The sequence below is a fragment of the Panthera uncia genome, chromosome C2 (assembly GCF_023721935.1).
Source record: "Panthera uncia isolate 11264 chromosome C2, Puncia_PCG_1.0, whole genome shotgun sequence".
In the NCBI taxonomy this organism is placed as follows: domain Eukaryota; kingdom Metazoa; phylum Chordata; class Mammalia; order Carnivora; family Felidae; genus Panthera; species Panthera uncia.
Genome location: NC_064810.1, coordinates 92,097,263 through 92,120,699, shown reverse-complemented (window position 1 = coordinate 92,120,699; position 23,437 = coordinate 92,097,263). Strand labels below are relative to the sequence as shown.

The 23,437-nt window shown below is 41.8% G+C and overlaps 1 protein-coding gene across 2 annotated transcripts; it reads left to right on the top strand.

The window, feature by feature from the left end:
- TMEM212 (transmembrane protein 212) lies at positions 1–21,971 on the top strand. Of its 2 annotated transcripts, XM_049628568.1 has the most exons (5): positions 1–662; positions 10,139–10,198; positions 11,405–11,728; positions 12,649–12,791; positions 21,828–21,971. In XM_049628568.1, exons 1-5 carry the CDS (start codon positions 504–506, stop codon positions 21,886–21,888), a joined length of 747 nt encoding a protein of 248 aa, XP_049484525.1. In that variant the 5' UTR covers positions 1–503; the 3' UTR covers positions 21,889–21,971. The 2 variants fall into 2 exon arrangements, with proteins under 2 accessions (XP_049484525.1, XP_049484526.1); XM_049628569.1 differs by lacking the exon at positions 12,649–12,791 and having other exon boundaries at positions 348–662.
- The last annotated feature ends 1,466 nt before the right edge of the window (positions 21,972–23,437 follow it).

Here is a 23,437-nt window from a genome sequence, read left to right as displayed (position 1 = left end):
TGATCAGAGTGCTTATTTTTACTTTGTTTTGTGGGAAATTGTGCTGGGAATGTGGATCTATTGTGCACAAAGGATGTTGGCTTTATGCTGGAACCACCAGGCAGGTTGAGTTGAGAAACAATTAGCTCAGTCAGCAAGCCTTTGAATCTGATTAAGCCAGGAAGTGGGCACTCCCCACGACAGGGCAGAATGAAGGGAATGGAGGCTGAAATCCAAAACAAGGAATGACTTCTCCCTCTCCCTCCCTCTCTTTCTCTCTCTCTTTCTCTTTCTCTCAGGAAACTAGTATTAGAATTAATTGTATCAAATTTATGTCAAGGATTACTTCATTACAATTCACTATCTTTGGTGAAACAAATGCAAGCTTGTTTCCAAGTAGATCAACAGTCCACATGTGCCATGGCTACTGTCTCCAAGAAACTTCTGTTTACTGAGGCCTGACATACCCTCATGTTTTGGTAACAAAATATCTTTGAGATCCAGGACCCAAGTCACAGAGGAAGATGCAGTGCCTATCCCAGGCTGCTGGCCGAATTCTCATTTCTCTGGGGACTCTCAGTGTATCCTCTGGAGTTATCGCTTTCTTCCTTGTCTTTTCTTACAAGCTTTGGTTCACAGGATGGAATGTCTGGATTGCTTGCCCCATCTGGAATGGAGCTTTGGTAGGAAAATATTTTATTACATATATTAAGAGAGTATAGAAAGAAGGGAGGGAAAGAAGAAAAAGAATGACGTGTCTTTTTGGGGGTGCTCCTGGGTGGCTCAGTCAGTTAGTTGAGTGTCCGACTCCGGCTCAGGTCATGATGTCATGGTTCACTATTTCAAGAGCCCCACATGGGGCTCTGTGCTGACAGCTTGGAGCCTGGAACCTGCTTCAGATTCTGTGTCTCCCTCTCTCTCTGCCCCTCCCCCACTCATGCTCTGTCTTTCTCTCTCAAAAAATAGACATTAAAGGGGCGCCTGGGTGGCTTGGTCGGTTAAGTGTCCGACTTCGGCTCAGGTCATGATCTCACGGTCCGTGAGTTCAAGCCCCTCGTCGGGCTCTGTGCTGACCGCTCAGGGCCTGGAGCCTGTTTCGGATTCTGTCTCCCTCTCTCTCTGCCCCTCCCCTGTTCATGCTCTGTCTCTCTCTGTCTCAAAAATAAATAAACGTTAAAAAAAAATTAAAAAAAATAGACATTAAAATAATTAATTAATTCATTCATTTCAAAAAAAAAGAATGACATGTCCTGTTTAAGTTTTGCAACAATACAAAGAAGTCAAAATTCTACAGAAAATTAGATGACTGGAGAACATATATTTCTATTAGTTGTCTCTTAAATGTACAATCTTTCTTAATATCATTTTATCATATACACTATCACGTGTACTATAATGAAATGCTGTTCAAGAAATTCTTAAAAAGTTGTTTTAGTCTTCTCACCTTGGTTTTCTGAGAAATTGGAATCTATCTTTTGAAATTTGAATTTTATTGTTTTAAGTTTTTTTTTTTTTTTTTTTTTTCAATAATCTCTACCCTCAATGTGGGGCTCAAACTCACATCCCTGAGATCAAGAGTCACATGCTCTCATGACTGAACCAACCAGGTGCCACTAAAATTTAAATTTTAGAAAAGAAATATGTAAACCATAAAAAATGTAAAAAAAAAAAATGGAGAACCGAGTAAAATAATCTTCAGATGAATGCTTTCACTAGAAATACTCAGGTGTGTTGACATGATCCAAGGATTTGCAAGCCCCAAACCTTAGTTCTCCCACATTTTTCTTTGCACGCAACTGTTTGAACTGCAAATAATTCAAGAATTTGGGTGATGTACTTCACTAACTTCACAGTTCATTAGCAAGTGTGCATGTGGCAAATATAAGTAGGCACCAAGTAGCTGCTCCATGTCTATTTACTGAATGACTGTACAAAGGAAGGATTAGACCGGTACCCCAGCCCTCTGTGTCAGAGAAATGAACACATCTAGCCTTGTGAGTTGGTGTCTTCCATGGTGGTATGATTTAAGAGGAGTTACAGAGGCTTGCAACAAATCCTTCTCTCATTGTTTCCTGTGATGCATGACATTCACCATTGGAGACTAGAGAATTAGACTTTAAAGCCTTTTGATCTGAAGGAGTTTTCTATTGAAATGTAGCCAGTCTTGGGAGAGGCAACACTCTAAGTCTTAAAAATCTAACTTTAACTAAGATATCACCTAAAAGCAAGACGCTATAAAATACCATTTTAATCTATTTATTAAGTAAATATGTATTGATAACCTACTACATGCTTGAGTTAACAATGGGGGAGAAAAAAAAAAACAAACAAGGTCTCAATTTTTAAAAACTCCATCTAGTGGGACTTAAGGATGGTGAGTAGATGGGAGAAAGCCAAATGGTGCGAGTGTGGGACTGAACAAGGAAACACTTTGATGATGTTTTCCTTTTTTCTTTTCTCTTCTTAATTTTTTAAATGTTCATTTATTTATTTTGAGAAAGAGAGAGCAAGTGGGGGGAGGGGCAGAGAGGGAAGGTGAGAGAGAATCCCAAGCAGGCTTTGCACCCTTAGCACAGAGCCTGATTGCAGGGCTCAAGCCCACAAACTGTGAGATCATGACCTGAGCCAAAATCAAGAGCCAGACGCTTAACCCACTGAGCCACCCAGGCATCCCTTCTTTTTTTTCTTTTACATCTACCTCCCAGTCTTGCCGGTCTGCTCTTTTCCTCATCTCCTACCTGAAACCATATGTTCATTCAAAGAAACAGTTATTAAACATTTACCAGAATGCAAAAATGACAGTGACATTTATTCAAGCAGCTTCCACACTTTCTGTTGATGACCCAGAGTAAGAAAAACATTTTACATCCAGGACCTAGAATGTACATAGTTGCATGTATATAGTTCTCTCTAGATAAGTAGTTAGATTTTGATACATATATAGAACATAGAACAAACAGCTTCAAAAAAACAATATTTTACCTTCTGTGTCAAATGAATTGATATTTTCTATTCTATTAATTTTTTTTTATTCTGACTACAGAACTGACCCAGTGTTTAATAAAACCATAATTGTAGTCCAACTCTGTATTCCTTTCTTGTAATTCTTTGCCTATCCCTGCAGCCTATCCTAGAACATTCAGCAGACACTGAGAGTTGATTAGGATCACAAATTATTGAATACAGATTTGCTCTATGCCAGTATCTGTTTTATCAATTACTCCCAGAGAAATGACAAGCTCTGTCTCCAGCATACAGCTAGTTGGTGGCTATTTGATTTTGAGACCAATGGCATAGGGAATTGGAATCCGAAAGGTAGGATTTGGGGAGACAGAGCCTATGCTCAAGTCCTGATTCTGACATTCTTGGTATATGGTCAAGAGCAGGACCCTCACTCAGCCAGTTATACACTGCCTTACCTATAACATGAGGAATTTTGTAGGTAAAGAGAGTCCATGCAGAGCTGTCTAACCCTAAGATGCTCAGTGAGAACGACCAAATTTGAACAAAGATTGTGTAATAAAGAGCTTCCCCGGTTTTGAAGCTCTACACACATGCTAGTTAATACCATGCCTTTCGTCTGTGCTGTGAGCGAGGAAAATTTCTACCCTCCAGGTGCTGGGAGGGTACCCTTCACATGGGGAATTCATTTCCTGATTTCAGGGGGACAGAGGAATGTTCTGGCACCAGTTGCTTAAGTAACTTTAATTCAAAGTAATCAATACACCAAAGTGGCGTATTTGGGGGCTGCCTGCCCTGAATCCCATCGGTGCCCAATCTGTCCAAACGCTTTGATCCTAACCTCTTGCTGCCTGCTCACTTCCCCATTCCATTCCCTGCCCAGTGGCTGAATTCCCCATCCTGTTAGCTTTGGGACCTCATCTCCTACCACTCTTCCCTTAGCTCATTCCATTCCCTTAGTCATCACACTGGCTCCTTGTTGTTTTCAAATATTCCAAGGTGTGTTTTTGCCTCAGGGCCTTTGCACTATCTGTTCTCTGCCTGGAGCTTCCTACCACACAAGGCTTATTCTCTCACTTCCTTTTAATTCTTTGAAGAAATATCACTTTCTCATTGATGCCTTCCTTCATTACCCTCATTTCCCTATTTAAAATTGTAAATCTCAGGGTGCCTGAGCGGCTCAGTCAGTTAAGCAGCAGACCCTTGATTTTGGCTCAGGTCATGATCTTATGGTTCTTGAGATCGAGACCGGCATTGGGCCCTGCCCTGACATCGCAGAACCTGCTTGGGATTCTTTCTCTCCCTCTCTCTCTCTCTCTCTCTCTCTCTGCCCCTCCCCTGCTTGCTTGTTCACTCTATCTCCCTCAAAATAAATAAATAAAACTTTAAAAATAAATAAATAAAATAAAATTGTAAGTCTCTCCCACAACTGGCATCCCCAGTCTCTCATTCCCCACTCTATTCTTTTCCTGATGGTCCTTATCACCATCTAATATACTACATAATGTATTTATTTATTGTTTGTTAATACCCCTCCCAACAAAATGTATATTGTACAACGGTGGGGATTTTTTTTTTTCTATTTTGTTTACTGCTGTGCCTCCAGCACTTGGAACAGAATGAGTCACATACTAGGTGTTCCATAAATACTGTTTGATAAATATGGCTGAATAAGGGAATGAGTCCGTGCTCAGGTGGTACAAAATGCATCATATCAGTGAACTCTCATTAGGTTGCAAGGACTAAAAGTCAAGCCAGTATTCACACTAAAGCAGGACAAAATTGTCATGAAAAGGAAAGCAATAAGAGTGCTCACTCTTTCAGTAATGTCTAAATTTGGAACAATGTGATTTTTTTTCTTTTTCTAGTGAGTTTCCCAGTGAAGCACAGCTCTGTCTGATCGGGGTCAACTACGAAAGGTCTCTGACTCGTGCCACAACTTTCCTTCCTTCCCATTTCTCAATGTGCCTGAAGAGTGAATCTTCCTTTGGTGGAAAGACAATGTGTGCATTTCAATCCTATTGACATTTCCTTTTGCAAATGACTCCATATCCCTTCGGAGACTTAGAAAAGATAGATTTTTACAAGCGGAACAGAACTTTGCATTTGTTCAGTGCCTTCATTTGAGACTTTCTGAATTCTTCAAAGTATCGGTCCTCAGAACTCTCCTCACTCTACTCTGATAGCCACATGATAAGCAGTTTTCCTAGGATTTCTGAACTAGGTTATTTAAAGGCCATCAGCTGCCAGAAAGTATGCAGCAAGATCACAGTGCCTGATGGACTGGGCTCTACTTGAATCCCGGAAAACGTGGCTTGGCACCCTCCAGTGACTTAGTTAATGGCAAGCCACAGTGCTGTATCCAGAAGCCTACCTGGAGACAGGAACTTGGGGAAAGGTGGGCAAGACGTCCCGTGCAGGTCCCAGTTTCCTCCCCTGTCAGAGAAGGGACTTGATTGTACCATCATCACTCAAGCCTCTTATAGCTTCAGTGGTCCTGAGATTTCCAAACACCTGATGGCCAATTTCCGCTTAGATATCCTAAACTTCTATAAGCCCGGCTTGTTCCCCAAAAACCATCTCACCACCAAAAGCAGTGATTTCTTCTCCAGACTTTCCTGGCTTTGAACTCGATTTCAAACCCTAGAGTGACTTTTGATTTCAACCCTTCCCTCCAAACTAGTGCTTCTTAAACTGTAATGTGCATATGAATCACCTGGGAATCTTGTGAAAATGTACACTCCGATTCAGGAAATCTGGGGTGAGGCCGGGCACCTGGGTGGCTCAGTCGGCTCAGGTCATGATCTCATAGTTAGAGGGTTCGAGCCCCATTTTGGGTTCTGCACTGTGCTTGGAATTCTCTCTCTCCCTCTCTGCCCCTCCCCTGCTCGTGCTCCCTCTCTCTCTCTCTCTCTCTCTCTCTCTCTCTCTCTCGTCTCTCTCTCTCTCTCTCAAAATAAATAAATAAACATTTTTAAAATTTTATTTACAAAATCTGGGTGAGGCCTGAGACTCTGCCTGTCTCACAAGTTTCCAAGTGATGCCGATGCTGCTGGTCCTAAGACCACTCTGACAACAGTGCCCTAAACCAACCCACCCTCAGCCTCACTCCTACCCCACCGCATCCAGTCAGTTGCTAGCTAACTTTTATTTTTCTCGTGAGGCATATCCTTATCCATTCTTTCCTCTCATGCTCACTGGGTACCACCTCCCCCTCAACTCCTTACCACTTCCCACCCCCACCCAGGTTTCATGCCTACATGACTTTGATAGCCAAACTGTGGGAACCCATTCATTAATGAATCATAAAATCCATCTATTGCATAGCTAGCAGCATTTATAAAAGTAGAATAGAATAGAATAGAACAGAAATGGGGCACCTGGGTGGCTCAGGTGGGTCAGTTAAGCGTCCAACTTCAGCTCAGGTCATGATCTCGCAGTCTGTGAGTTCGAGCCCCATGTCGGGCTCTGTGCTGACAACTCAGCCTGGAGCCTGCTTCGGATTCTGTGTCTCCCTCTCTCTCTGCCCCTACCCCGCTCATGCTCTATCTCTCTTACTCTCAAAAATGAATAAATGTTAAAAAAAAAAATTTTTTTGAAGACCCAATTCTGACAGAGACGCCTAGGCCTCACCTCATTCCTACCCAGCACACACTTGAGCACAAGCTTGTCTTTCTAGACCTCTGCTGTGTCAGTCAAGCTCCTCCTTCAAAAACCTTCAGTGTTGCTTCATTGTCCAAACGAAGCCGAGATATGTTAGCCTGAATTTTGAGGCCCTTCTCAACCTAGCCTCATGTGGCTTTCAAGCCTGATTTCCTACTCTTTTCTACCAGGAACCAGAGCTCCTGCCCCTCTGGGCCCCTGTCTCACTGTTTCCCAAGCCTGGCTGCCACCTTCCCACCTTTACATGCATTTCTCCCACTGCCCAGACTGCCCTTCCCTCTGCCATCTCCTGCTGAAATCACACCCATCCCTCAAACCTGCTTCGGGTCCCGTTTCCCCCATGCTGCTTTCTTCCACGATCATCCCCCCTGGAAGCGGTATCTTGTCACTGGGCCCTTCTCACACGGAGTGTACTCACTCTTCCTGCCTCATTTTGTGGACACTCTTATACGCACATTACTTTCACATCTGGACTGCAAATTCCAATGAAAGTTGGAGCCACTGTGTGTATGATTATTACTTGGTGAGCTTGCTTGTCCTATTTATCCTCTCTGTTCCATCTTCTAAAAAGTAGGAGAAGATCAGGGCACCTGGGTGGCTCAGTCGGTTAAGCTTCCAGCTCTTGGTTTGAGCTCAGGCCGTGGTCTCCTGGTGGTAGTGAGATCAAGCCCCATGTCAGGCTCCATGCTGAGTGTGGAACCTGCTTCGGATTCTCTCTCTCTCCTTCTGCCCCTCTCTCCCGCTCATGCGCACTCCCTCTCTCTTTAAAATAATAAATAAATAAATAAATAAATAAACTTTTTAAAGTCGGAGAAGATCTCCATCGTTATAAGGATTAAATGAGTTATCGTATGTAAAATGTTTAGTGTAGTGCCTGGCATACATACAGTAAGGGCTCAGTAAATGTTAATTTATGCTATTATGCCATCTGCAGAGTGCCTATCACATCCCTTGTTGGCAGTAGACTCACAACAGATGTTTATAAGTGAATAAATTAGCCCATATTAAAATGATTCCTCTAGGGGCACCTGGATGGCTCAGTCAGTTAAGCATCTGACTCTTGATTCCAGCTCAGGTCCTGGTCTTGTGGTTCGTGAATTCGAGCTCCGTGTCAGGCTCTGTGCTGTCAGGCTCTCTCTCCCTCCCTCTCTCTCTCAAAATAAATAAATAAAGTGATCCCTCTAAAAGTTTCTATTACTGTTGTGATGCTTCCCCGCTTCCTTCAATTCGTCTGCTTCTGGGAACCTTTAGTCCTTTATGTCCTTTACAGGGGGCAATTTAAAGAGCCTGTGGGAGGGCCCACAATTATCATCCGACCAGAGTGTTAGCTGCTACCGTTGCAAACCCCAAGCAATCTCTCTGGAACTGCCTGTGGAGCAGAAAGCTAGCCTGCCAAGAAGAGTAGAGAGAGAGCAGAGTGCAGGACTGGGCCTTCTCTCCGGGCTCCTACCTCCCCAGGCACCCCCTCTGGGTCCTTTCTGAAACCCAACTGCCCTGTTGTGCCCAGCTCTTGCCTCTCAGACACCGCCTCTCACATTTCCTTTTCCCATTTGACTTCTCTCCCCTACCCTCAAAACTCTTCCTTTTTCTTTCTTCCCTCTTCCCTGTCTAAATACAAGAGTTTAAAAAAGAAAAGAAAGCAAGAAAACAGGAGGCTATGACTCAGGGGACACCCGCCCTCTGTCTCGCAGGCATGCTGGACAGGGGCACCAGGGAAGATGGGTGTGCTCGCCCCTGAGCCACCTCTGTCCACAGGGTGGGTTTCCCAAGTTACTGAATGGCATTCATACACCAGCCTACTCCATGAAAGATCTTTTCAAAGTTTTGTGTAAACAAAGCAAAATTCAAGCTGGCAGCTACAACCAAAATATCAGGCGACTGCAATTCGGCTGCATTTTTCAACTTTTGAAAGGAAAGAAACGGTTCATGCCAAAGTGGTTAAGGCAACCTGGAATCTTTTTTTTTTTTTTTTTAAGGCAACCTGGAATCTAAGCGTCTAATAATGTCAGCTCTCTCCTTGGAGTTACACCAGGAGAGGAGTGTACCCTTCACTTTTCTCTTGTTTGCCCCTGTGTTTCTCGCCCGTAGAGGAGTAACGTGCCCATTGGATGCCTTTGCCTCTGAAAGCGTAGACTGGCCCCCGGCTCAACATCAATGTTCAATTGCTCTTAATAATTCTGTTTTGTTGTGCTATTTATGCTGGCTCAACCTCCACAGGGTCCCTTGGAAACTTTCCTCTTGAGAATCAAGCCAACCTCTTTCGACTACAGATGGTTCTGTTTTTATCCACGGGAGTTTTATGGTGCGGCAATGCCACGTCTGGAATTTCAGCCTGAGCCACACGAGAAGTGTTGTGTGAACGTACATGTGCATACTTCTCCCCCACCTCTCTTGAATTCTCCAAGTCAGGCATTCAAAATAAAATATGCCAGGAAAATGAAAAGCTGGATCTAAAAAAAAAAAAAAAAAAAAAAAAAAAACAGGCTGGACACAGAAGCTACAAAAGCAGCATATCACAAAACCATATTGGTAGAAGCTCTGATTTCCACCCCCTTAAATTTGTTGATACTATATATACAGTCATGTTTATTTCTCTGTCAAAAACCTAATTCGTAACTGCTTTTACTCCTGCCCTCATTCTATATCTGGTTTCAGGCACGTCTCTTCCTGGTTGTCTCTCTCAACCTCAAAACATTCCCTGACCAGGAACAAATGATTTATGGGTCAGGAATAAGCAGTTTCCAGGCTCAGTGACCACAAAAGGTCTCCTTCACCAGACCCGGAGCTGAATCAAAGATGAGCCCAGAATTCTTTTTTCTTTTTCATTATATATATTGCCCTGACACCATTCCCTCCTTTGTTGAACTATTTTCATTCTGCACTTTGGGTCTTTTTCCCTCAACGGAAGCTATTAAAAAACAAAACAAAACAAAACAAAACTTTTGAAAAGCTGAACACCAGTGCACCCAGAACAATTAATGTCCCGCCATGCATTCACTCTAATTATAATCTTTGTTACTTGAGAAACGGAGATCACATATTTGCATCCCACCAGTAGGCTGAGGCTCCTGAATCTCAAAAGAAAAGCAAAGAGTAAAAGATAATGCTGTTGCTGTGCAAGTTTTCAGGGTTCTGTGACACATTTCCTTTCCGGTTCCTCCCATTTGTAATTTTAGCAATTTGTGGGAAAGATGAATGATAGACAATTAATCAAAATAAAACATATGGCAAGGGTTATAAAGCCAAGCTTTTATTGCAGTGACACCTTACAGTAGGGGAGGTTGTAATTGCAATGGCAAAGGCAGCACAGAAAATAAAAAAAAAAAAAGAGCTTGTATGAATCATGTCTTTATGACACTGATGGCTTTTTTCTTCATTGTCATCCCAGATGAGGAAGAGATCAGAGCCATAAATCCATTTAGCCATTTGCTGTTCTTTCTAGTTCATAATAAAGTTGTCAAACCGTGAGACAGATAGAACTCTTTCCAGAGGTACATTCTATCATGGATATTATTTTTCCATTTTCTTTTCACAGGCCATCATGACCGGTATACTTCTGCTGGTGGCTCACAAAGAGTGGACCAAGAGATACCTGGTAAATATATAGACCTTCAGTAGGATGGTTGAATAGGTTTGAAGGTCAAACCTCTACCAGTTCAGGATGGAACATAGAGAATGTGATTTCCGATTATAATTGAGTTCCTTCTGATTGATGCCTTACTATGATGGATTTCAGTAATAAACTGGCTTTAAATGAATATTTTTTATTTTTATTTTAGAGAGAGAGAGAGCACAAGTGGGAGACAGGGAGGGAGAGAGAGAGAGAGAGGGGGGAGAGAGACAGAGAGAGAGAGAGAGAGTCTCAAACAGGCTCCACTCTCAGCTTGGACAGAGCCCGATGCAGGGTTTGATCCCACAACCCTGGGATCATGACCTGAACTGAAATCAAGAGTTGGACGCTCAACCAACTGCCACCCAGGTGCCCCTTAAATGAATAATTTATATCTGATTTCTTCTCCAAACACTTACTACAAGTTCCTGCGATTATTGTAAATATTTAAGTATTCCAATTTGGAGAGGACAGAACCAATGTTATGCTCCCAAATTTCATTCTGAATAAATGGATCTATAGGCTCCTCTGTTTTTAATAATGTATGTTTAAGTCTCAACTCCTCAGCTTGGGATGTCCTTCCACTGTCTCTGTTACTTCTCCCCCCCCCCCCAAAAAAAAGGATGGGAAGTCTATGATATATTGCATTTCAATAGTAGGGAGCCAAGTAATCCCAGGATATAGAAAGACTACTTTGTTCTGATCATAGATCTTCCCATGGCTCAAATAAGTGTGAGTCACCTGGGAATCTGGTTAAAATGTAAATTCTGATACAGTAGATCTGGGGGAGGTATGAGATTCTACATTTCTAACAAACTTCCAGGGATGTCAGTGCTACTGGACCATGGACCATGCCCTGACTAGCAAGGTCCTAGGATAAGGCAGGGATTCTGGTATTCATCTTTTTCCCACCGTAAGCTGGCTCTTAACACATGATAGAAGATAAATAAACACATGTTTGTTGAATGGAATTCAATTAGTTTTTGGCTCAGTTGGCTGATATGTTATTCTCCCAGAGTGTAGATTCAAGAAGAGAATAAAAGGGCCTAAAGAGAAAATTGTAACCCATTTCTCCTTCACTTCCCAGTAAAAGAGATTAATATCCAACAACGCTTTCTTTCTCCACATCGCTGAGAAGCTTTTGAAGAGTCTAGTTTCCAAAGTAACAATTTATTTTTGTTTTATTTTCAGTGGGAAGCTAGTTTCACCTTTGTGATTCTAAGCATTATGGGATGTCCACTTCATTTTGCGATAGCCTTGGAATCTGCTCTCCTTGGTCCATATTGCTTCTACTCGTTTTCAGGGATTGCAGGGACCGGTTACCTCGGTTATGCAGTTGCCTTCCCTTTTCCGTATGCAAAATTCCCATCAGCTTGTGTGGACCCACCACACTATGAAGCGTACCACCTGACGCTTCAAGCCTTCGACCTGTGCCTGAGCTTCGCCATGTTCTGTGTGTCCCTGACAGTGTTCATCAAGCTTTCTGCAGGACTTATCTGGAATAGACACATACATGTAAGTTTTCAGAAAGGGGGAACCAGTTTTTTCCATCCTGAATGCTAAAATGGAAAGTCTACCATATTAGTGCCTGATCTGTCTCTCTTACTTATCACTGTATCTTTTATAATCAGACTTTTCCCACTATTTCTACTTCTACTCCAGCAAAGAGGCTGATATACACCAACAACAAATTTACCTTTCTAACTTTTTCTAAGATGGCTAATAAGAATATTAATAATATTTGGGGCATCTGGGTGGTTCAGTCGGTTGGGCCTCCGGCTTCGGCTCAGGTCATGGTGTCACGGTTCGTGGGCTCAAGCCCTGTGGTGGGCTTTGTGCTGACAGCTCAGAGCCTGGAGCCTGCTTCAGATTCTGTGTTTCCCTCTCTCTCTGCCCATCGCCAGCTCACACTGTCTCTCTCTCTCTCTCTCTCTCTCCCCCTCTGTCTCTCTCAAAAATAAACATTAAAAAATTTTTTGAAGAATATTAATAATATGATAGTAATAGAAGTATGAACTGAATGTTTACTATGTATCAGTGTACTTCCCATTTCACACATAGTAGACTATAGCTAAAAAATGATGTAATTTGAGGGCTTCTGAGTGGCTCAGTCAGTTATACTCCCAACTTCGGCTCAGGTCATGATCTCACGGCTTGTCTGTATGAGCCCCACGTCAAGCTCTATGCTGACAGCTTAGAGCCTGCTTCAGATTCTGTGTCTCCCTCTCTTTCTGCCCCTCCCCTGCTCATGATTTATTCCTGTATCTCAAAAATAAACAAATATTAAAGAAATAAAAAGAATTATGTAATTTGCCCAACATCACACAGCCACTGAGCATGAGGACCAGATTCAGAACCCAGAGCTATTTTTCTTAACAGTTCAGATTTATCCTGGACTTCTCATCACCCACATTGTATCCTCTCTCCTTCGCTAGACATCAAGATGCATAATTCTGGCCTCCAGGAGGATTAGAGCAGGATCAACTGGGAGAACAGTACAAGTGATTTCTGATTCCAAATTCCTACATCTGATATGGGTCACTCCATTGTGGGTTGAACAGCCTCCTCCTGGAAAGAGGTATTTCCCACTGCAAACTCTTATACTGGCTTGATAATTCAAGTTAGTTTTATATTAAGGTCAGGTGAATTTGAGTTATGTTAGCCAATTTTTTTTCCCGGTTTGATCATATCAGCACATATCAGCAAAGCTGGAAGACAAGAACTTGGCACTCTCAATACCTTTTGTGGTCAGTCTTGTCCTTTCAACTTCTACACAAGTCTGCAAAGGAAATCCTGTACATTCTTAGGAACAGAGTTGATTTTGCAAGGAGGCCCACTGAGAGTTGAGGCTAGTAGACCAAAATGACCTCCCCTGCTGTTCTGCCAGTGCATCTAGAAGTTTAGTATTTGAAATTTCTCCCTTGTGGGGACTATCCCAACTTCCTAGAGCCCTTTTGTTAAAAGGAACATAAACCCAGGAGAACTACACATTAAAGTGTTAGCCACCCATAACTCCTTGGCATCAGACATCTGGCTGCCATCTTTGGGCATGACACCTAAAGTTTAACAATGGATGGAGGTCAGCGAGAAAACTATGAAAAATTATGTCCAGAGCTTGGTAAGCCAGCCTCATGGAAACCCAATAGTGAAGCCACCTGAAGTTCCTGGAAAGAGAAAAAATTCATTGAGAACAAAACAAAGTTCTCTAAGTTTAGAATTTTGCCTTTGCCCATCTTGCTCAAAACAAGTGATTTCTAAATTAAGTGTGTAATTTCTAAATTGGATGCAAGATCCAACACAACTACAACATGTTGCTCAATGTGGATCAATAACATCAAAATCACCCAGGGTTCTTATTAAATCAGATTTCTGGCTTTCATCCCGGCCCACTCTTATGGCAGAAACTCAGGGGTTGGAGGCAGGGAATATGCATTTTTAGCACATGCCCCCAAGAGATTCTGGTAAAAATTCTCTTCCTAGCACAGGATTCTCTAAGTGTCACTTCTGGACAGAATCTCAGTTTTCCCATGTGCATAAAATGCAGCACGAGTTTGGGTGAAAGCTCTCGATAAATTTAACAAGCAGCAAATCTTTGGTGAGCGTTTTTGGATGATTTGACACCACTTAATCCATGGTGGTGGCATATCATGTTTCATTAGCAAGGATGAGTGGCTGACATAATGGGATATGAGGTTCTGTATTAATAAATACACCACCGCCTCCCCGAGCCCACAAGGAGCATGTGCAGCTTGAGCAAACCTTTGTTACCATGTTACCATGTAGAGATCTCAGTGATACTAGGCACAGTTTCCAGCAGTGAAATAATGTATTGTTTGTCAAAATTCTAGAAAACATATAACCTTCTCAGAAGAAATGGCAGATCACTGGTCAGGATATAGAATTCTACATGGTGATTCTGCATTTAATGAGCCTCCAGAAAGTTTTGATGTTAGGTTCCCTATGTGCTGGAAGAGACAAATCATATTTTTAAAATTTTATTAAAAATTATAAATTTATTAAAAGCTATATAAATACTGTAAAATATGCTGCTGATTTACTCTTCTTTCATAAATGTATCAATGTAAATGTGCATATGTAAATACAGGAATATTTATGCATGTAAATGTTTGTAAATATCGGGAAAATCGAAAGCTGTGAAAATTTGTAAGAAAGAAGAAAGTGATAGTTTAAAGGAAGATTTGGGGGAAATTGTATTGTGTTAGAGAATAAAATCATTTTTTTTCATGTATGTAATAGTCAATCTCATGATAGAAAATATTCACTTCTAAGAGTTTTTCCGTAAGTCTGAAAACATGTTTTCAGAAATTTATCAAACAGTCCCTTAGGAATCACCATATTCATCATTTCTCTCTTCCCTGTGCCTTTTCACTTTAGGAGAATTGAAGTCACCTTGCATCCCAGGCAACTCAAACTATTATAACAAGATACCAGAGACTTGGTGGCTTAACCAACACACATTTATTTCTCATGGTGTAGGAGACTGGAAGCCCAAGGTCAGGTTTCCAGTAAGGTCGATCTTCACTGAGGCCTCTTTTCCTGGCTTGTGGATGTCACCTCACTGTCCTCCCTGGGCCCTGCTCCTGGACAGAGAACTCTGTCCTCTTCTTATGAGGACACTAATCCCTTCGTGGGGGGGTGTCTCATCCTCATGACCTCATTTAAATTTAATTTTCTCCCAAATGACTCGCATCTATATACCATCGCAGTGGGGAGTAGGGCTTCAACATAGTGATTTGGGAGGAAGACGCTAACAGTAGATAGCATCTGGTTGAGGGTCACACAGTGTCGGTGTGTGTGCGTATGCAGTCAGTTGGTCCCCAACTAAAACCACAGTGAGAAATGCTTGAAAGAGGCATAAAGGGTTTTGCTTTATGATGATTTTGATAAAAGCATTATATGAGTGCTACAGACTGAATGTTTGTGTCTCTGAAAAATTCATGTTGAAGCCCTAACCCCCCTCCCCCCCTCCCTCCCCCCTCCCCCCCTGCACTGTGCTGGTATTAGGAGGTGGGGCCTTTGGGAGATAATTAAGTTTATCAGGAAGGTAGAGCTCCCATGATGGGATTAACTTCATGATGCCCTTATAAGAAGGTGAAGAGGCCAGAGTCCTCTCTCTCTCCACCACATAAGGATACAGCAAGAAGGTGGCCATCTGCCAAATAGGAAGAGGGTTCTCACCAGTTGCTGAATCAGCTGACACCTTGATCTTGGTCTTCCAGCCTCTAGAACGGTGAGAAATGTTTGCTGTTTAAGCCACCCAGCCTATGGTAGTCTGTTACAGCGGCCCAAGCTAAGACCACAAGCCCTTCCAAATTTTCCAGGGCCCCATGGGAGGAGCTGGAGCTGGAAAAGGAGTAAGAGTCCCCGCTTCTGTGGCTACATGAAACACCATGAAGTGACCCTGTGGGCTTAGGACTCAGTGCAGGGGGCAAAGGAGCACCGCATAAGATTAAGTTGAGAAACTAAAACGCAAAACAACCATAGCCGAAATTGTCTACATTCTTGGTCCAGTAAGTAATAAAGTGATGGGAAAGGAAAGAATTGGGACGCCAGACGTGCTGCAGCTGTCCCCTGCAGCTACTCTGCCCCTCCCCCACAGAATGGAATGGCTCCCTCTGTTTTCCTTTCATTATTCATTGTTATGTTTGGGGTTTTGTTTTTTTGTTTTTTTTAATGAAAGGAGAAAGAAAATATTTTCCCCCTTAACATGTGATACAATGGTTTTATTTTTTTTTTCTCAATGAATTGAGAAATATTTGCTTCCCATAAAAGATGTAGGTAAACCCTTGAAACAGTGAAAAAACATATGAGGACAGAATATTTATCAGTGGAGGACCGTCTTCCTCTAAACACAAGACAAATCTGCAGAAATATATTGGCTTCAAATCTTCTAGCGGATGTACCCTGCATCATCAGCAATAGCAATGTGTTTTGCCATAAATTCATCCATGACTCTCATCCTAAAGGTCCGAGACCTCATGTTGGGCTACACCAAGGTCTTTCTGGTGCTTCTGGGAACTAAATCCCCTTGGGGAGATCCAAGTAAAACCTCAAGTAGGACTACACAGCGGTCAGAATGCACTGTATTTCTTCCTCACGAGTTCCTTTATGTGGTCTCCTCAACTTGGTCGATAGAAAAGTCAGAATCTAGAAAAATAATTGCAATCCAGGGCATTAGCATTCCTTTGATCTCATTATGTTCTCTGGAATAATAATGCTGGTGAGTAGTAGCAGAGTGATTGTAGGTCTATTTATTGGGCAGTGACTATTTGTCAGGTGCTTTACCTCCTTTCTTCCTCACAACACTGCAAAACTCATTCTCCCCCTTTCACAGATGAGGACATTGAGCCTGCCATGTGGAGTCAGGATTCGCTCCTTGTCTCAAAGGGTCTGGAGGCCAGGCTCCACCCTGCTGAGTCACACCTTTTGGAGAGTGTATTCAGTTTTACAGACTCCGAGTGGCTTTGCATAAGCATGCATTTTGTAGACAGTCTTTCTTATGTTTCTCACAGACAAAAATTAACTCACATATCAGAAGTGGAAGCTATTTTTTCCAGGATATTTTCATTTCATTTAATCAGCAAGATGATGCCAAGGGTGATAGCAACTTGCTAAGAGAGGAAATGAGAGGGAAGTGTCTATTGTGATGTATTAAAATAAGCTTGATATTTTGTCAAAGCAGAAGAAATAGCTGAGGAGGTAACCTGAAAACTGCCTTTTGTCAGTTTTTATTTTATAATCATTGTGAGTATCAACATATTTTCCTTTTGACAGTCAATTTAATCTTTTAATATAAAATATCCTACTAGGGTTTTTTTTTTTTCCTTGCTCCTTACTTTTAATCTAAAATATTATTATGGGGACACTGGGGTGGCTCAGTAGTTAAGTACCTGACTTCTGCTCCAGTCAAGATCTCACAATTCATGGGCTCAAGCCCCGCGTCAGGCTCTGTGCTGACAGCTCAGAGCCTGGAGCCTGCTTCAGATACTGTGTCTCCCACTCTCTCTGCCCCTCCCCTGATCATGCTCTGTCTCCTTTCTCTCTCTCTCCCTCTCTCTCACTCTCTCAAAGATACATAAACATTAAAAAAATTTTTTAATGTTATTATTATGAATATATTTTTCAACAAACTTTAAGTGCTGTATTTAAAACAAATAAGATATATATTTAAAACACAGAAGAAATTTTTGCTTTCTAAAAGAGCAGAAACTTGAGCAGAAGTCAGAAACCTCCATTCTCTATAATCATATAAATTTGGTTTCAACAAAGAAAATTGAATTTATACTAGTGAATATGTCAAAATGACTGAAATGGTGCCCATATGTGAGCACAAAGCCATTTAGGGAGGTAACAATGTTGGCTGGACACTTTGCATTGTATTAATTAACGAAGAGAATATGCAGTGGCTGTTACTGGGCACCTGAGTTCATTCCCCCAGGAAAGAAGAGAGAGACCCACGAGCAAAGTAATAGGGTGACACGCAATCAAGGCTATGAGGATTGAGGAATGACACAATGTCACTTCCCTCCCAAACAGGCCCTACCAGCCAGCAGGGACAGTGGGTAAGGCAGCAGTTCACCCCTGCACACATCAGTAGTTGTGGACTTGAGCTTCCTCATCTCTAACACCACAGGGCTTGGCCAGCCACGTCCAAAGACCTTTCCAGATCGGTCTCGGTCTGTGATTTTCAAATAAAACTTTATTCCATTGGGGAAGATTAACACTCAGAAGGGAGGACTGTCAGCAACCAGGGGTGGCTCTTCACCTGTCCTAAGCCATGTTGATGTGTCGCTGGGGTACCCCACATAGCCTTTACCCTGCTAGCTCAAGAAGGAATATACACCAGGGACACCTGGGTGGCTCAGTCGGTTAAGTGTCCAACCTCGACTCAGGTCATGATCTCACAGTTCGTGGGTTCGAGCCCTGCATCGGGCTCTGTGCTGACAGCTTGGAGACTGGAGCCTGCCTCAGACTCTGTGTCTCCTTCTCTTTCTGCCCCTACCCTGCTCTCTCTCTCTCTCTCTCTCTCAAGAATAAAATAAACATTAAAATTTTTTTTAAAAAAAGAAGGAATATGCACTAGCAATATTATCCAATCAAGATGGATATGAGAGTTGTCACAGATTTATAGATCGCTTTAACCACTTTGGGAAAACAACTTTCTTTGCTCAGTATTCGGTCTGTCATATCAAACCAACCAGAATTATCTTGTTGGTTGTCTTTTTTTATGATTCAGGCAAAATTAATATATCGTGTTACATTAATTTTAGGTGTATGATATAATATTTCAGCAATACTATGTGTTTTCTCAGTGCTCATCAAGATAAGTGTACTCTCTGTGCACTTGATCCCCTGTATTTATTTGACCCGTTCCCCTACCCACCTTCCCCCTGGCAAGCCACCAGGCAGCCACCAGTTTGTTCTTGTGTTTAAAAGTCTGTTTTTCCATTTGTCCCTTTTTTAAATTTGTTTGTTCATTTTGTTTCTTAAACCCAACACAGGAGTGAAATTGTATGGTATGCGTCTTTCTCTGATTGACCTATTTCACTTGGCATTATACCCTCTAGACCAATCTGTGTTGGAACTTAAGTTGCAGAACTTAACCATTGTTTTACCAAATAAGTAAGGAGTTTTAAACTCCAGTTTATGTGCAAAAAAGTTGTTCCAAATGTTTTTCTCCTCTTATTTCATGTAACTAACCTAGTGTCATGGATAAGAAAGAACGCTGCTAGTTAAAGCAATAGAATTGCTAAGCGCTGGATGGTAATTAGTACCTATCTGACAAGAGGAGTATCTTGTGTTCACTAGTATATGACTTCCCTCCTATCACGTGTTGAGGAATCTGATTCCAAAGCCCTAAATACAACACTCATTATTTATACTTGCCCCTCAACATTTAGTGAACATATATTATTTGCCATATACCATGCTAAAAGCTGAAGGGTAGAGACAGAAGGATGAGCAAGACATATTCTGGTCCCCCATTGACTTACAGGGACTGAGGGGAAATGTCACCTGCACCAGAAGGACCAGGAGCCCACATGAGGAATAATGAGATTTGAATTAGGTAGTGTTAGTGGACATGGAGAAGAGGTGAAACATTTGAAAGATATTTAGAAGGTACAATCAAGAGAACTTAGTATCAGTTAGCATGAGGAATAAGGGAAGAGCTCAGGAAGATGCAAAGGGGTTTCTTTTTTTTTTAATTTTTCTTTAATGTTTATTTTTATTTTTGAAAGAGAGAGAGAGAGAAAGCGTGAGCAGGGGAGAAGTGGAGAGAGAGGGAGACACAGAATCTGAAGCAGGCTCCGGGCTCTGAGCTGTGAGCATAGAGCCCAATGAGGGGCTCAAACTCACAAACCATGAGATCATGACCTGAACCAAAGTCGGATACTTAGACTGAGTATCTGAGCCACCCAGGCACCCCATGGGATTTCTTGACCATGAGAGACAAGACAGAGTCCTTGGATTTAATGTGTGAGTCCTACTTTTATCATTTAGGGTTTCATAGCCCGTCATTAATAAAAAGCCATTTTAAGAACCTAATAGAAGGCATCGAAAGGACTTCTTCCTGGGGTTCAACTCAATGAGGTACTGAAGCTTGCCACTGGACACTCCATGGCTTTAGTTGGTTACATACCAGATCCAAATGATGCCTTGCTTTGAGTTCATAATAAACCTAGTGCTGAAGAGCACAGGCTATAAGAACAGTTTCAATCTAGGCCATATTTAACAACTTATCTCTTCGTTTCTTCTACTGACACTCTTATGGCAAAGGCTGCCAATGAGCAACCTGTACATAGCCAAGCCCAATGGAGTCTTTTCAATCCACATTTTCCTTGACCTCTTCACAACCTTTGAAACTATTGACCACTTTCTCCATGAAATCCTCTCCCCTCTGACTTCCATGGACAATTTGCTTTGGTTTTCTTCCTTTCTCCTTGGTTTTTCCTTTTCAATCTATCTGATGGCTCCATTGCTCTGCTGAATCCTTAAAGGCTGGTGGCTTCAGTTAGCACCTTTGGGCTGATACCTCACACATCCATGTCTATAGCCCAGTTCCTTCTCCTCCTCTAATGAGTTCCACATCTGACTATTTTCTGGACACTCTCCTGGGGGTCTCACAGACACATCAAACTCAAGATGTTTATAATGGCGCTGATCATTTCCTTGTCCCCAACACCTGCTCTTCTTCCTGTAAATCCAGCTCAGTTGCCAGCAGTCCTGGTGACACTCAGGACAAGCCTGAGACTCGGAATCATCCTTGACTCCTCCCACCTGAGCTGATCACCATATCCTGGCAGCTACACCCCTTATTCACTGTGTCCCCCTTTCTCTGTACTGATCAAGTGGCCCTGGTCCAGCCCTCCATCTTCTCTCACTCAGACATCTTGCTTCCAATCTTGTCTTTCTTGAGAAGTATCCTCCACACAGGCTCTAGACTGAACCTTCTGAAGTTCCAATGTGCTCTTGTTACTTTCCTGCTTTACATCCTTCCGTGACTCCCCTTCACACTCAAGATACAGCCACGCTCCTCTATGTGACATTCATGTGTGTGTAGCTCCTTTCCAAGAATATGTGTTCCTTGAGAATGGAGACTGACTAAAGTGAGCTAAATGGTGGGACTGGGAGACTCAGAAGACAGGAGAGTAGCAGGTTGCAATACTAGATGCCACGTTTACGTATTCCCAGCCAGAGCTAAAATCTTACCTCACTCTATGTCAGGAATATTTCAAATTTAAAAGCAATTCACACAACATGCAGGAATTTACTGTGGTCATGGACTCCAAAACAGAGCTCCAGGAAGGAATACAGAGGAAAAGTAGATATGAACTTCCATACCAAGGAAAAGTGCCTTATTGAAGAATTGCTTTCAGCATTATTTATGGTATGTGGAGATCCTGAGAAGTCATGGTACTTTTGAAGTCAGACAGTTTGAGGTATAATTGTTTCCTCTGTCACCTACCATCTGAGTAGCCTTGAGCAAATCAATATTGAACCTCTTTGAGCCCTAGAGATAACACCTACCCCACATGTTGCAAAGTGAAATGGTATAATTACTACAAAGACCCTTACACGGACTTGGCCCTTGATAGTTGCTCAAGAAATGTTTGCTTTCTTCCTCTTAGTTCTAATCAAATTTAAATTCTTGGCTCTCATTCAAAGATTTTAGAAAGAACCCTTTAACCTTCTGTTAATTTTCAAAATGCCCCAAGCCAATCCAAACCAGACAAAACAAATAACAAATGACCAAAAAAGATATTCAACAGAGAGATTCCTCACTTCCTTAGACAGTCCCTGCCCACAAAAGTAATGGTTCTTCTGAACTGTTTTATGCTTATGCCAGATATTTTATTACACATATATTTCTTTTTTATATCTTTCTGCCATCCCCCTTCACCAATATCACCAATATTGTTCTCTCTGGTGATTCCTTTTAAATCCTTAAGTGGTACCATGGTGCTGTTACTTGAGTCATCCTTCATTGGGTTCCTGTGACATAAAAAAGGCTAAATTAAATGTCAGAAGTGACACTCTATTTTCTTTGATAAATTGTAGAAATAAACACTACTTTATTTTTTTTTTCTTCTAGGGTCAAAAGAATGGACAATAAATTTGAAGCAGTGTTCCTCTTAAATTTGTTATACTTGTGACCATTATTTTGAAATACAAAATAATTTTCATTTTCAAACAGTTTTTTCTGTGTTCTTATAAAATAAAAGTTGAGATAATTGTACATTTTATGCCTTTCAGATTATTAACCTTGTTTTTTCTGATTACATATTATGATTTTTAAAATGGAAATTTTATCATCATTGTCATAAAAATTTTTAAATCTGAAATACAAATTTGCAGTGAATGAATGTTTTCTTTAAATGCCTTTTGCCCGTGTTTAGTGTTTCATTAAACTATAATTCTATATTACCTAAATTAAGCAACCATTTTGCCCAGCATTTCTTCATTGCCATTACCAAAGCAACTGTAGATCTGCAAACACAATTAAAACATAGAATAGTAGCCATAATGAGAAGGGTCTCCTGCAAGGGGAGAATGAGCCTCCCTCCTCGCTTCTCTATAAGTTGTCTATGGCACTCATGACAGTTTAATAGTCAGAAGGGACCATAGCTGGGGCGCCTTGGTGGCTCAATCTATTAAGCATCAACTCTTGATTTTGGGTCAGGTCATGATCTCACGGCTCATGAGTTCAAGCCCCGCATCGGGCTCTGTGCTGACAGTGTGGAGCCTGTTTGGGATTTCCCCTCTCTCCCTCTCTGGCCCTCCCCCACTTGTACTCTCTGTCTCTCAAAATAAATTAATTAATTTAAAAAAATAAAATAAAATAAGAAGGGACCATAGCTGTCCTTTTGGCCAACTTTTCACAAATGTCCCAAGGTCTAAATGCCCCTGACAGCTCAACCATTCCCAAGAGGCAACCCCATTCAGCAGTTGAGTGGCTCTCAATTGAGAAGACACAGCTTATTTGGGTGGCTGTAAGAGGTCTTGGGGCACCTGGCTGACTCAGTCAGTAGAGCATGCAACTCTGGATCCTGGGGTTGTGAGTTCGAGCCCCACACTGGGTATAGAGATTAGTCAACAATAAAATCATTTTTTAAAAAATGTAAGAGGTCTCTTTTAATCTGGCCAAAGATTTGCTTCTTATATTCTCTATGTCATATATTCTTACATGTCTCTATGTCTCTATGCCCACAGGTCTTAATAATATAGCACAGTGGTTCTCAAATGTGATTCCTATGCCAGCAACAGCATCATCACTGGGAACTTGTACGAACTGAAAATTTGGGAGCTGGGTCCCAACAGTCTGCGTTGGGAAACCCTCCTCCAGGTGATTCTGATGCATGCTGAAGTTTGAGAAGCACCCGTGGAGTGTAATGGAAAGCAGGCAGGACTTCAGAATGAAAAACACCAGGATTCAGATCCTAGACCTCTGGTCAGTTTAGGTAGGTAATGGCCTCGGTTCCTCCCTGGTCAGATGGAACTGATGAGGAGAGCTGATTCCTAGGCTTGTTGAGAGAATTCAGTGACACTATCTAGGTAAACCACATAGCAGAAAATCAAACACAAGGACAAAAACAGTGTCTAGTGTTGTTGATTCATCCGACACATTTATTAGATGCCTTTGAATATCAGTGTCTACGGAGTCCATTCATTTGAGAATGCACAAGTACAGAATGAAAATTTTAG

Coding starts and splice junctions, on each gene's coding strand:
- TMEM212 (XM_049628568.1), top strand. CDS start 504: ATGCAGTGCCTATCCCAGGCTGCTGGCCGAATTCTCATTTCTCTGGGG. Junction 11,729..12,648: donor TCTGGAATAGACACATACAT/GTAAGTTTTCAG, acceptor CTCCTTCGCTAG/ACATCAAGATGCATAATTCT. Junction 12,792..21,827: donor CAGCCTCCTCCTGGAAAGAG/GTATTTCCCACT, acceptor TTTTTCTTCTAG/GGTCAAAAGAATGGACAATA.